Raw genomic sequence first — 14,251 nt, 5'->3', positions numbered from 1 at the left:
TTGTCAGGGATTCTTCAGCTGTGACTCCAGCATCGCAGGGGTTGGACTGGATGACGCTTGGACTCTACACTTCTATGATTCTACCATCTGAGGGCCCCTTCCAGACATCCTTTTCATCGAGCATTAATGATGATTTGTTCTCAGGAAGCTATTGGGGCAGTTACACACAATCCCGCTTTCAACACTGCTTGCGCCTGTGAAGGTTTTGGGGGGCAGTCATGCTGCTTCATTTGCAACCAGGGCACGCCTTGTTACGTCCTGCAGAAATCCTGCACCTCAAAAGTTCCAGGTTGTGTCTGGGGGGGGGGGGCTTTTGTTGCACTGCAGTGCATGAGTGTCCCTGCAGGTGGCACTGAGGAAGCATCACAGAAAAACTTCTAAAGTGAAATGATGTGTGGATGGCTCAGTATAAAGAGACCACTAAGGCACTATCAGCGCATCAATGACCTGTTTAGGGCCCTAAAATAGACCACCAGGAAAAACAACAGGGAAATATAAGTAAGGGCTGGTAGTTTGCCCGGCAGTCCAAATATTGCATAGAAAATGGCAGTATTTGACAACTGGTAAAGGTAAAGGCACCCCTGACCGTTAGGTCCAGTAGTGGACGACTCGGGTTGCAGCGCTCATCTCAATCTATAGGCCAAGGGAGCCGGCATTTGTCCGCAGACAGCTTCCGGGTCATGTGGCCAGCATGACTAAGCCGCTTCTGGCGAACCAGAGCAGCGCATGGAAATGCTGTTTACCTTTCCGCCGGAGTGGTACCTATTTATCTACTTGCACTTTTTGACGTGCTTTTGAACGGCTAGGTGGGCAAGTGGTACAGAACCTAAATCCCACTTTTGTTTAGACATGCTTCTAGCCTCATAGTAGAACAACTGCACACGCACACAGAGGAGTCACCTGCAAATTATTCCAACAGGGGACACCTTCTGGGGACAAGGAGGTGGTGCCCTCCCCACAATCTTTCATTGACCTCAAGTCCTCTGTAGTCCTCTAGGCGCAAGATGAGACGTAAATGCCATTGCAAAAATAGCTCATGCACATTTATTCAATTTACATGCAGAAGGTGATTTGTGCAACCCCCAACATCTCTGGTCTGAAGGCCGTTAGGCAAAAAGGCTATAAAAGGCCTCTGAGCATGACCAAGGGGAACCGGGGTGCTGCCAGCCAAAAGTGCGCAGAAATGAGGCTGCATTTTAATGTCGTATTTTAATCTTGTTGTTAAGTTGTATTTTAATCAATTGTTTTTATACTTGGTGTTAGCTGCCCTGAGCCCGGTCTTGGCTGAGGAGGGAGGGGTATAAATAAAATTTATTATTATTATTATTATTATTTTATTACTACATTTTCACAGTGGAGGAGGCAACCAAGGGGGTGGGTGGCACCTTTTGCGGAAGGTTCTCAAGGAAAGCCTGAAGAAGCATCCCTGGCGCTGTGGGATATCTTGCCTCCTGGCGAGAGCTTTGACCAGATCGCCTTCAGGGCTTTGGTCTGTTATTCTAACCCTGGCCACAGATAAACCAGCAAAGGAAGGAACAGCTTAAACACAGCCCATACCTTTGACGTTGCCTGGAAGTCCAGTTCTTCTGACAAGGAAGATTTCAGTCCCACGAGCCCTTGGGTCCTGCTCTCTGGGGGCGGACGGATCTCAGCCTTTGGAGCAGATGTTCTGCAGTCCAGACGGTGGTCTAAAGCCAGCGATGAGGACGCATGTGAGCCCTGGTCCGCTTTCGCGAAGGGAGGAGGTTCCCTTCTGACCCCTCCTTCATCTTCACTAGAGCTGCTGAGAATCTGGATCCGGGAGCGTTTCTTGAGCGGCGGGGGAGCAGCCTCTTTCAACTTCCTCCTGCGTCGGGTGCAATACTGCTTTCTCCCCTGCCCAAAGCTCTCCTGCAGCAGGTTGAAGTCAACACACACTTCCTCATCTTCACTGGAGCAGCTTTGGGGGTCCTCCACCTCCTCCACACAGAAACTGTCCGCCAAATAACTTTCATCCTGCTCTGGAACCTGGAAGGCAATGAAACCGCTGAGGAGAACCCACACCATGATTTGCGTATCCCCAAGGCAGGGCCACAGAACACCTTGAGCCTCACGTGGGCTGTAACTGCAGGCCTGGCCAGCTCCAGCAGATGAAATGCAGGTGACCTTTCCAGTCAAGTCTGGAGGAGTTTTCAGCACATGAGGCTGGCACAGTTTCTAATGACAAAATGACGTTGATGTGTCACTTTGTTCTCAGGTTTACAGGTATGAATGGAATATGGCAGAAATCCAGAAGGCAAATGCCTTAATTTGCATGAGCCAGTTTATTTTGGCACGTCTACCCCGCCCTTCCTATTGAAAAATACAGTAAGAACCAGAACAGATGACGTTTGTAGGGTTGCAAGAAGTTTTGTGAGGAGTATTATTGTAAAAATGGACAAGGGGGAGGATGATTTGTTAAGAGATGTAAAGGCAATATGAAGTTAAGAAATGCATAAGAAGTGGTTAAAACGGTGGATCATCAGAGGTGCTGATGGAAGTCCAAAAAGATTGTATGAGTGATAAGTTTTGTGGTACATTTTATAATTTATATGTTAAATACAGTAAGAACCTGGGACAAAGTGGCGTCGATATGCTGAGGAACCAAGCTATTTCATGTTAACACCTGAGCCAGGTTTCCCCAGGCCCCTGCACCCTGCAAAAACACTCCCCCACCCAAATTCCTGGACTGTTCACATCTCTCCCTGAGCTGCTGCCTGGACTCACATCAAAGGCTGAAGAAGTGTTAGAAAGCAGCAGTTCTGTGCCTGGAGGCTGCCTGGGCTTAGGGAGAAGGTCAATGTGTTCTAGATGCGCTTGTGCTCCCCTGAAGGATCTGTTCCTTTGGTTTGGAGGGAGGATCCAGTCTTGTCCCTGGACTCCCAAGAGTTCTCAGTGGCACAAGGGGAGTTCCCTCTCCCAGCCAATGCTGGCACATGAACTCTGGCTTCACTGAGAGAGAGGCAGGCTGGCCAAGGGCAGCCATGTTCTGGGGACCTTTGGGCAATGTGGAGCTGCCCTGGAAGCTGCAGCTAGCAGACTTTGAATAGTGGCAAGATTTGTTCACAGCAACTTGGCCCAGTCAAAGGACCTTCACTGGCGGCTACCAGTCTTTTTCCGAGCCCAATTCATGGTGGCATTACTGTCCTTTGAGGCCAAACTTGCTTGACTCCCCAGTGCCGAAAGGAAGGCCAAGGTCATTCTGCTCATGGCTATGAGGGAGGGAGGACTTCTCAAGGTCAGCATCCCAACTAGGGACCACATTCCTCAGAGAAGTCTGCCTGGCACAGACTTTTTCCCAGATCATTCAGGTGGAATCGGAATCCTGCTCTTAGGTTGTCGCCCCGCCCCCCCCCCCAATCATGCTGCCTTTTCTTTCTTGTGCCGTACAATAGCTCTGATTTGTGATATTTGTATTTTACATTGTTTTAATATTTTGATTCATGTGAACCGCATGAATTTTTATCAAAGGGTGGTATTAAACAAATCCCGACTGTTGAGGCAGCAGGTTCTGCCTTGCTAAGAAGTCAGCCCACCTTGAAACAATCCTTTCGGCCTTGTCCTTTAAGACGACACCCGTGAAAAGCGACCATTTGCTCCGATAAGGCTGTGAGAAACCAACAAGCAGCATTTGTGGATCAAGACCACCCCCAGTTTGTGCTTTGGACACAACCCTCCCTTGTCTGCCTTCCTACCTGTGAGAAAACAGCCACCGAGTCGCATCCTTTCTGCATCTTATACCTGTTGCCAACAGCTGGGCTTCGTACAGATTTCAGGTAGACTGCATGCATCTCAGATTCTAAGCAGAGAGAGAAAAGAGCAGCCGTCAGGCAGGCAGAAGAGGAACTGAAGCCGCAGTCAGCACCCGTTTGGGCAGGCTTCGCAGGCGGAAAGAGTCTCTGTAGGGTGGGGGAAAGATGTGTTGTGCAGGGAAGCTTGTTTTGCGGATCCCGTTACAATTCCCACCACACAAACAGACTCCGCGCAAATCAGGGGCCTGTTAGTGGCAGAGAAACCCTTCCCACAATGGCGCTGGGGGACAGGTTCCAACATGTGGCAATTGCTACCACACAGAAGCAGTTCAGTGGCCTCCAAGCATCCATCTCAACATGCCATTCATTCTCTATCCGTTTCCAGGCCTCGGTCCAAGCGCTGGCTATTCAAGCGCTCCTGCAGTTTGTGCCTCACCTTTCCACTTGGTTGATGATACTGCAGCATGGGCCGAAGGGTTAAGCAATGCAGTCCTGATTTACTGCTGCTAACTGATTTCCAAAACCTGACATGCTGGCTGCAATCACGGCCTTGTAGGAACGCTACTGGGAGGACTGGTGCCAGTGGGAAAGGACAATTAGAGCCAAGGAAGTGCCAGCTAATAGGAAAAGGGCAGGGTTTTCCTTCACTTACCATTGAGATCTTGCATAATCTGTGTCTCGTCATTTAAAAACTCGATGAGGGAAGAACTCTGCACATTTTCCGAGCTGATGCTCTCGTCGGATGAAACCTCCATGGCTCCTTCCTCAGAAAGTTCCGCCTCTTGGTCCAGGAAGTATTTGGCTGCGTTCTACACAAAGCAAAAGCAAGAGAGTTCCTGCCCAGCAGCATCCCATTTCGCAGACTCCAGCCATGCCAGGTGGCCATGGACTGGCCAACCCCCACCCCATAGCGGATCAGAACTGGGCTTCTTTTAGGAACTGGCCACGGGCAAGGACACGATCCCATGTTGGCAGCCAGCCCACGAAGCCCCACCACCACCAGCCATGCAGATCAAGTGATCTGAGGCCACAGCCTCACATGGAAAGAAGAAGCTCCCCATTACCGGGGGCCAAAGCCTCTAAGTGCAGAAACTGTTTGTCCATCCTCAACTACAAAACACAAGGCCAAAAGTACCTCTCCCCGAATTCCTTGGTTTGGTATTAGTTTCCTGACAGCATCTCCAAGTAGGCCTGGGAATGACTCCAGCCTAAAACCCCGGAGAGCCATTGCTGCCAGTCTGTGGACAATATTGCGCTAGATGGATCAAAGCCCGTATAAGGCAGCTTCCAGTTTTATAATGACTTCTCAGGCAGAGAGAGGCCTCTCCTCCTTACCTGAAACCAGATCCTCTTCTTTAACTGGGGATGGGAGGGGCTGAATGACACACCACGTGTGTGTCGTCCTGCTCAGCTGAGCTGCATGGCTGCTCCAAAACAGAAATTTGGCCTAACAGAGGAGACTCCGTTTCCAAGCATGTTCCCCTCACGCGCACTGCCCCGTATTTCCTTCCTGTTTAAGGTTCCAGAGGGGGAAACGAAAAGCACAGTACCCCGCGCCCCACACCCATCAGAAACAAAGAAGCATCGCTGAGTGTCATATGTGCACCTTCCTGGCAGCAGCGTCTCCCCTTTTCCGCCTCTTCACACCTGGCTTCTTGCTCCAGCTCTTCTCAGAGCAACCTGGGCTTGCGTCGCTAGACAAATCTGACTGAAACAGAGCACAGACCGTGGTCAAGAGTGGCATGAGAGCCAGATTCCTCTGGCCTTAACTGCTGCTCAATGCTACCCTGGCAGGAACTTTATGGGTCTGGCTTAACCAAAACGTGCAGCCTTTGGCTTCAAAGCTGGGATGCTATAGGCAGCCTGGTTCATGTTCCTTATGATTAATGTTGATGGTGAAATTACACTTAAGGGGGGTTAAAGAATTCTGGAGGAAGAGTGGAGGAGAGGAGGGGGTGGCCTGTTCTGCCACTTCTCGTGGAGAACCCCTGGAGGGGCAGCATTTGGGCAGGTGGCCAAGAGGACGACTCAGGGTAAGGCAGCAGCCTACTGGTTTTCTGAGTACGTTCGACTGAGAATGCTGCCCAAATATCTCTCCATCTGAAGAATAAACTTTACCACATTTTACAGGAACTGCTTTGAGCCCAGGTGTCATTGTGGGAAACATAGTACATAAATGAATTGACTGTAAAAAAAACCTACTTCTGCTAGATATCTCAAAACTAATCAGCTCCTGTCCTTTTGCAGGTTAAAGCCATTTTAGAAAAAATGGTAATAATCATTCCCTAACAGTAAAGAGGAATGTTTAAGCCAACCGGAGCAAAATGTGTTTTATGTGTTTTTCCTGCCCTGACTGGGGTATTTACTCACTGTGACGAGCGGACGTCTCCGTTTCTTGTCAGCACATACTGGCGATTCCAAGTCACAGTCATCATCAATCTTGGGAGAAGGAAGGAAGACGTCAAAACACATTTAGAAACCGCACAGAGAGTTTGGAGCTTGGTGGCCTTTAATTTTAACTGAGCTGACTCACGTTTTGAGATGTGAAAACGTTCACTTTCTTCTTATTTTTTCTGAGAAAAACAATTTCTTCTTCGCTTTCACTGCCGGCCCCAACTGCGAAGGAGTATGTAGGTGACAATAATAAGAAAGTGTGTGTGTGTGTTTTTCACCATACAATATATTTGTAAATCCGAGAGGAAAACGCTTTCTCCCTTTTTTCTTTAAATAAGGCAATTCTGGCTTGGGAGGTTGCTATTGTCTGCCTGTGACTCCCCATCCATCCAGGGTCCAGTTGGGGCAACGTAAACAGTATTTCCCAGCAGAGGAAAACAGCCGGCTGCACTGCCTTGCTGAGCTGGAAATTAAGAGTGCTACCGAGGGATAGGGATGAGGGGAAAGAGAAGGGGAAAACACTAAACCAACTTCACTTATCTGTTCTTGGACATGTTGTCAACCCACGTACAAGAGCTGTTGCTCCTCCTACAGGTAGCCAGAGAGGCACCTCTGGAACAAGGTATCTCCAGCTGACTCCATTTCTCCCCTCCCCGCCACTTTTGCCCCATTTTCTAACTCTTCCCTGCACCTATTCCTCAAGGTTGTGTTGGTTGGTTTTTAATAGGAATCCAGCAATCCCCCACATGCTTTTACACAGAATGAGGAAGGAGTAGGACTGTTGCATTTAAGCTAAGAATGTAAAAAGGTAAAAGATGGAAGCTAAGGATGTAGAAACTTAGGCTGATCCTGCAGCTGGATGAAGCCTGGGGCTCCTCTGAGCCAGCTCCCTGTTCTCACGGTGGCCAACTAGGCGCCCACGAGGGGCACCTGTGCGCACAGCCGTGCTCTCCCCTCCCATGCTTCACAGCAACTGCCATTCAGAAGCCCAGGCCTCTGGTGGGGAAACCGCCAGGGCAGGAGTAAGCAAAGGCATTGCATCCACAGAAGCAGAGCCTCCAGATGCAACGGTGCTGCTTTATTCTACCTTGGCCAAACCTCATCTGGCTTACTGTGTCCAGTTCCAAGCTCCAGTTTATTTACATTTCAATTTTTTTAATTGATTTTGTAATAAATTGCAGTATCGCTCTGGCTAAATCACATTGCATCTTATATAATACCACTCTTACTGCAAAACTGCTTACATCTGATTGGAAAAAAGCTTACTGGATGAGGAACAGAAAAAGTTGAGGTTTATTCAGACATATTATCCCAAATTAATAAAGTTATCTTCCTTTTTTAAAACAAACAAGTAAACAACTGTGGCCTTGCCTGCGCTCTTATTCAATGAACCTAAAAGTGTGCTATTTTAGCCACTAACCTCCCAGAGTTTAACCCTTTCTTTAAAGGTTGGTACAGCCACCGGTCTCCACTTCCCAAGAGAGTTCTAGCTGCTGCCTCTAACCGTTTAAAAAGGATACTGACAAAGTAAACTGCATATAAAGGAGTGTGACCTAGATGGAGGGGGACCGGGAGGCCCCTCACTAGGAGGAGAGGCTGCAGGGAAGCAGGCTTAGATTGGAGAAGAGACAATGAGGAGGCAAGAGGGGGGCCAGGATCTCCACTGGCGTTGAGGATGGGCCGAGTAGGACAGGACATAAATGAACCCATTTCAGCAGGCCTTTAGGGGCATCAGTGCCACAGCAGCGTTTTGGTCCTGTTTATTGTCACTACTGACTCTGCCATGGTTTTATCTGTTCCTGTTTTTATCTGACTGATGATCTGTAACTGAGGGAGAGGGGGTTGCTTTTAATTTATTCCACTGTACCCCACTTTAGTACCATCTTGTGTGGAGAGGAAGGCTAAAGAATATTTTAAATGCATCGCAAGAAAAATGATTTAAACATTCCCAACAGCACAAACCATTCAAGAGAGAATGTCGGACTGACTCTCTTTCCACTTGAGGTTCTTAAGCAGAGGCAAGATGGCCTCACCTACTGGGGATCCAGGGGGTGGGGGGTTTCCTGCATCAGCTGGGGGGGCAGAGGGTGGGGCCGATTCCCCATGAGGCCCTTTCCAACTCTAGGATGTTGCCTTCTGCAACCTGATGCTTAGCCTTGCCATAAACCGAGCGAGAGAACATCCCTTCATTGCTTAACAGGCAGGATCTCAGTATCCAGTTCCCATCTGCCTTCTGAAGACTATAGGCAGACTATGTCCTCTCTGCATCATGCCTTATGTTATTTTAACTTTTAAAAAATCTTACCTTCAATGGGAAGCACGTTAGGGCCATTTAGGCTTCCGTTTTCCACCTTTGCGGTTTCCCGCAGTGCAAGCCCCTCCGTGCTGAAAATGGAGTTAGCCAAGTCCCTTTTCACTGTGCTGGCATTCCCTCTCCTTGGAACGGGCGCCTGTGAGCTTTCCTGCCTATTCCCGGAGAAAGAACTCGTGAAGGTTCTTCTGGGGACGCCAGCATGGCTCACCTGCCTACCTGTCGGTGTGGAAAATGCAGCGTGCGCAGAACTTGGTGACTGGCACAGTTTCCCTCTCGCTGGTGTCAAAGGAGAGACCAAGGGAATAACATTTTCAACTGCCGCAAGACAAGAGTCCTGATTTCGTAGGTGTAAAGGTGTAGAAAACTTGGCTCCATTAAAGCATTCATTACCCCAGGTCAGTGGAGACTTCCTTGACATGCTGCTGTTTGAGAGCGCGACTTCAGCGCTAGAGGAGCTAACTGTTCCCCCATCTTTCACGATTCCCACTTGCTCTGAGCACTCATCCTCCGATTCTTGAGTCAGGAAACCCAGATCAAAGTTAACAGAGAACAACTCCTGGGAAACATTGTAGAACTCTCCAGGACGCTGGCCGCCTTCTTTGCCTGCACAGACAGGATCAACAGAGGCTTCCAAACCTCCATCTCTTGGGATCGTCAATGACTTCATGGGGTTTCCTTGGCTGACCTCATGAAGCTCCTCCCCTGAGGGCTGCCTTTCAGAAGTCCCCTCTTCCTTGCTCGGGGTACTGGCTTGACTACCCTGCAATGATAGCTCTGAAAGCTCCCCTCCTTTTGTGTCTGGATGAGGGCCACTCTCTGCAAAATCCTCTCCTACAAAGAAACGCCCAGGCACTTCAGTAGGGCTTGCATTCCTCTCAGCCAGCTTCTGGGATCCTTGATAACTTCTGCAAGCCGCCTCCTTTCCTGAATGGTTTGCTCCTGGATCATGATTTGCCACTGGTGGACTTCTCCCTTGAATGCCCATCTGCTCTTCATCGTCACACTCAAATATTTCGTCCCAATCAAAATCATTTATCTTGCTAAAGGAAGCTTCAGGAATGCAGCTTTTTTCCAAAGGGTTATCCAAGGAACACTGTTCCTGAGCATCGGTGAGTTCAGACATGGTTCGAGGTGACGTGGAAGGTGGTTTGAAAGGTGTCAGTTTTTCTCCTGAAGGACGCTTGCCTGCAAACACACCGGAAACACATTTTTGCACTGAGCTTAACTGCTGGGCTACATCCTCTGTCTCTTCTTCAGAATCAAATAATTCATTCAGAGAAGGGGGAGACTGTGACAGAAGCCTTGCTGCATTTGTTGGGATGCATTTTCCCCAAAAAGCATCCTCATCGGCACTTGCACCAGGAAGCACAAAGAAATCCGCCACTGCTGTTGCTGGTGGTGCATAAAACAAGGAAGAAAGGGGAGAATTTTCTTCTGCAAAGCAGCCGTAGCCCGAATCTGCACTGTGTCCATTCCGTGAGCCGCACACTTTTGAGATGGGCTGAAATTTTGTTTCTGCTGCATTTTCATGATCAGCAACGCTTCTCTGGGCAGTGCTTATGCTGGCAGATTCCTCCATGTTTTCCTCATCCTTATCTGACAGCTTTTTACATCCAGCACCTTCAACCAACGGCAAAGTGCTCGCTGGAAAACCATCTGCAGGGCTGAGTCCCTCTGTAGCATGACTTTCAGAGTCTACCGTCAGTGCCTGAGGCCTGTTCACAGATTTGAAGCTTGTTGCTTTAAAGAGAGATACACATTCTGCATCAAGCTCCACGGAGGAAGATGAGCGGTGTGTTGCTGCTTTTGGAGCCTCTGGCCGGGGTTTTCTAGAGAAAGGTGCCTTTTGAGCAGCTGCAGCATCACGACACCTCTTGCCCCGCTGAGCCTCCTCCGGTGCCTCAACATCTTCCCAGTGAAAATAAGGACGGGTATCCAGCTCATAGCGGCATTCTCCCTAGTTGAAAAAAAGAAGAGACACTATTTCAGATGTCTGCTTGACTCAAAGTTCATCGCACTCCTTATCCTCCCATCAACTGTGTTTACTAGACTGGCATTGCTTCAGTCTTGCAGAAGGGAAATGGACCAGGAGACCAAGATTTGCTCATGAGGGCTCAGGGAGAAAATCAAAAGAGGCTGCTGGATCAGGCCAACAGCCCACCTAGCCCAGCTTCCTGTTCTCACAATGGCTTCTCCCCAGATGCCTGTGGGAAACCAGCAAACAAGATTCAAGCACGAGAGTCCTCTCGCTTTGTGCGACCTCCAGCAACTGGCATTCAGAAGCAATACGGCCTCTGACTCCACGTTCTACATCTCTCCATCCACAGATCTGTCCCTTTATTCCTACTCACTGGTTCTCAGTCCCCAGTCCACAAGAGGACCTCTTCCATGACTGCTAAGCTTACTCAGCAGGAGTCTTTGGTGAGGTACTTTGTCAAAAGCCTTCTGAAATTCCTAAGTATGCTATGCTTGCTGATACTCTCAAAGAACTCAAATACGTTCATAATGCAAGACTTGGCGTTGCAGAAGCCATGCTGGTTCTGTTTCAGGAAGGCTTGTTCTTCTATATGTTTGGTTATTTTATCTTTTAACAATACTTTCCATCAGTTTCCCTCTACTGCTTCCAAATCCTGGACCGACTATATTCTGGAAAACAATGCCTGTGTGTATTGGTAGATAGGTAGCCGTGTTGGTCTGCCATAGTCAAAATAAAAAAATTCCTTCCAGTAGCACCTTAAAGACCAACTAAGTTAGTTCTTGGTATGAGCTTTCGTGTGCATGCACACTTCTTCAGATACACACTTCAGATGCACACTTCTTCAGATGCACACTTCTTCAGATGCACACTTCTTCAGATTCTTCAGACACTTCTTCTGTGTATCTGAAGAAGTGTGCATGCACACGAAAGCTCATACCAAGAACTAACTTAGTTGGTCTTTAAGGTGCTACTGGAAGGAATTTTTTTATTGTGTGTATTGGTGCAGCCTTCCCTAAGTTCACAGGATCATGGAGTCATTTAAATCAAAACAGAACGATGCAGCTAGTTCATTTACCTGCAAATCTGGCCTACAAAAAAAGAAATAACATTAAAAATGACCTGATACATAAGTTACATAAAGCAACTCTCCTCCAGGGGTACTCAAGTCTGGCAGCTAGGATCATAGTGTGTGTCCTCATTTCAGGCTCACAAGGTCTTACATAAATGCTCTCCTTCCCTATGGAAAAGGACACTTGACCCCGGGCAGGTTCTAAACCGCAGGTGGGAAGCAAAGACCCTCTCACACCTTCACACGTTGCTTAGTAGAGTAAAGCATCAAAAAACCATTTGAAGGAACTAACAAAACTTGAGATTTGAAACCAGCTGCTCAGCAAAATAGGTCATGGGACAAAACCGCTCCTTTCCCAATACGACTGCATTAGTGCAACGGCTTTCATTAAGAATTATAGAATCCTGCCAGATTAACAATATTCACAACTTGGAAAGGTGACAGAAAATGTGGTGTCTAACAATTAAATGGGCTCCTTGCCTGCAAAAAGACGAACAACAGTTCTCTCTGTCTCTCTCTCTCTCCCAGGGGGAGCAGGGCATCAATAAAAGGGAGAATCCATATAGCTCATTACACAAACATCCCACCCGCAGAGTCACATGGCAACTCTGGCTTTGGGAGTACAGGAGTCATAATTACAATACTGACAACTCTTGGGCTCCAGTAAAGTGACTCCTTGCAATGCCAAAGAACCCCGTGGCTGGAGCGCATGAAGAATAAGCCTCCAAAGGGAACACAAGACAATAGGAAGGAAGGAAGGAAGGAAGGAAGGAAGGAAGGAAGGAAGGAAGGGCAAAGCCAACACAGCATAATTTTGGAATGAACATCAGTTTCCCTGCTGTCATTAGGGGCAATGTGTTTTCTGTAACAAGCTGGAGAAGCGAGCAGGGAAAGCTGGCAAGCCTCTCAGATTGCTGAGTGCAGCTTTATCCTCTTAAATGCCCATATGACCCTTTAATGCTCCAAGGCAAAGTAGTGCAGGACCTGATTAGCAACAGAGTGTGTGTGCGCGCGTAGGTATTAGTGGAAGCTCTCAGCACACCAAGCTTAGCTTTTCAGATGTGGGTTGAAAAGCAAACCATGCAAACAGAATTGCGCAGAACCATCCCTCCTCCAAGCACAGCTTCCGCAACCTCCCCCACCAACCTGCGCCTTTCTTGTCAATGTTCTGTGCTAAAAACTGCTCCCTAGAAGTTCTCTCAACTCCTGGGATCTTGCCCTCACTGCCACAGTCCCAGGGGTGGCAGCAGGTGTGCCAGGAGACTCCTGTGCATGGCTCAAGTGTGCCTTGAACTGTATGACCACCTGACTGGAGCATTCCAACCTCCAATGGGCTTCTGCCTGGGGCTACAGCAATGCTTCAAGCTAACATGCTCACCTTCACCGCACTCAGGCTCCCATGGGGCCTCCAACGATCCTTGCTAACTCAGATGCCTGGCAAGACCTCTGCAGTCATCCTGCCCCTTCTCAATCTAGGGCCAAGCAACAGAGCTGAGCATTGGTCGATTCAGGACATATGAAAGGAAGAACTTTACCACGCATGGTTAAACTATGGAATTCACTCCCATGAGATGTAGCTGTGGCCACAGACTTGGATGGCTTTAAAGGGGAATTAGACAGATTCATGGTGGAGGGTGAATTCATGGCTTCTAGGCCAGGATAGCTCTGCCCTGCCTTCACAGTTGGAGGCAGCGATGCTCTCCTGAATGCCAGTTGCTGGAAGCCACAGGAGGGGAGAGAGCTCTTGCGTTGAAATTGTGCTTTTGGGTTTATCTGGGTGGCCACAGTGAGGAGAGGACCTTTTGAGGCACAAGAATTCTCCACAACTGTAACCGTGCTCCTGAGTGGAAGTTCTTCTGCGGGCTTCCGCTGTGAAAAGGAGATGCATTTTCAACACTGTTGGAAGTATTCCCAAGAGGGAAAACAGACATAAATAAACAAGATTATCCAAGCGCAGATTGAGGCTGTCTTGCATGGACAGTTCCCATCCTCCAGACATTTGATCCCAAGTGCTGAAGCTGCAGCAACAACAACAACAACAGAGCATTTGCACTGCTCCTGCACGTGTGGGACTTGACTCCCTCCTCTGGATTCTCTGCAGGCTTCCAGCCGCAGTTTCCCGCCCATGGAATCCCAGCAGCCATAAGTAGGAGTCGCACATGTGGGCAATTATAGCCTTGAGCCATTTTGTTGGCGTAGGAGTGTGAATTGAAGTAGGAGAGGAAAAACCGACAAGTGTTAAATATAACACTCTGACGTTAGTGCAGGCCAAGAACTGCATAGTTACTGCGCGTGACTCAAGCTCCTGAACCCAAAGTGAGTTTGCTGCTTAAAACCTGCCTAAGTGTGCCAACACATGGCATCACCTGTTCACTGGAAGCGCATCTGCACCCCTAGCTAAAGCAGAAGCGCCTGCAAAGGGGTCTGTCACACTTTCCTACAAAAGGGGGGTTGAAATCCACCCAGGGCACACTTTTTATTAAAGAATCCACAGAATAGACCGACAATGCAATCCTTTTAATTTCCTGTGCTCTGCATGGTAGTAAACACGGTGTTCGAAACTCCCATTTTTCTAGGCGCGTTTTGCAACAGGGAATTTCATTAGTTTCTGAGCTCTGAGTGCAGTACTGAGCCTAAGATTTCAGATTAAAACTGCAGAATGAAGGAAAGAAGGATCTTTTTCTGCCTCCCCACTTCCAGCTACTCCCTGAAGACTGGAAAAAAGA

At 48.4% G+C, this 14,251-nt stretch overlaps 1 protein-coding gene across 1 annotated transcript in view; it reads right to left on the bottom strand.

The window, feature by feature from the left end:
- FANCM (FA complementation group M) overlaps positions 1-14,251 on the bottom strand; it is a 59,608-nt gene that overhangs the window by 2,263 nt on the left and 43,094 nt on the right. Inside the window, exons 14-20 of the mRNA XM_081195438.1 lie at positions 8,470-10,435; positions 6,304-6,386; positions 6,141-6,209; positions 5,377-5,478; positions 4,423-4,579; positions 3,714-3,817; positions 1,558-2,007 (exon numbers count right to left, since the gene is read on the bottom strand). Coding sequence (XP_081051564.1) covers positions 1,558-2,007; positions 3,714-3,817; positions 4,423-4,579; positions 5,377-5,478; positions 6,141-6,209; positions 6,304-6,386; positions 8,470-10,435 — 2,931 coding nt within the window. The remainder of the gene's footprint in view (positions 1-1,557; positions 2,008-3,713; positions 3,818-4,422; positions 4,580-5,376; positions 5,479-6,140; positions 6,210-6,303; positions 6,387-8,469; positions 10,436-14,251) is intronic.

This window comes from Podarcis bocagei (assembly GCF_964188305.1).
Source record: "Podarcis bocagei genome assembly, chromosome: 1".
Lineage (NCBI taxonomy): Eukaryota > Metazoa > Chordata > Lepidosauria > Squamata > Lacertidae > Podarcis > Podarcis bocagei.
Note: the sequence above shows the minus strand (reverse complement) of the source record. Positions and strands in the feature narration are given on the sequence as shown.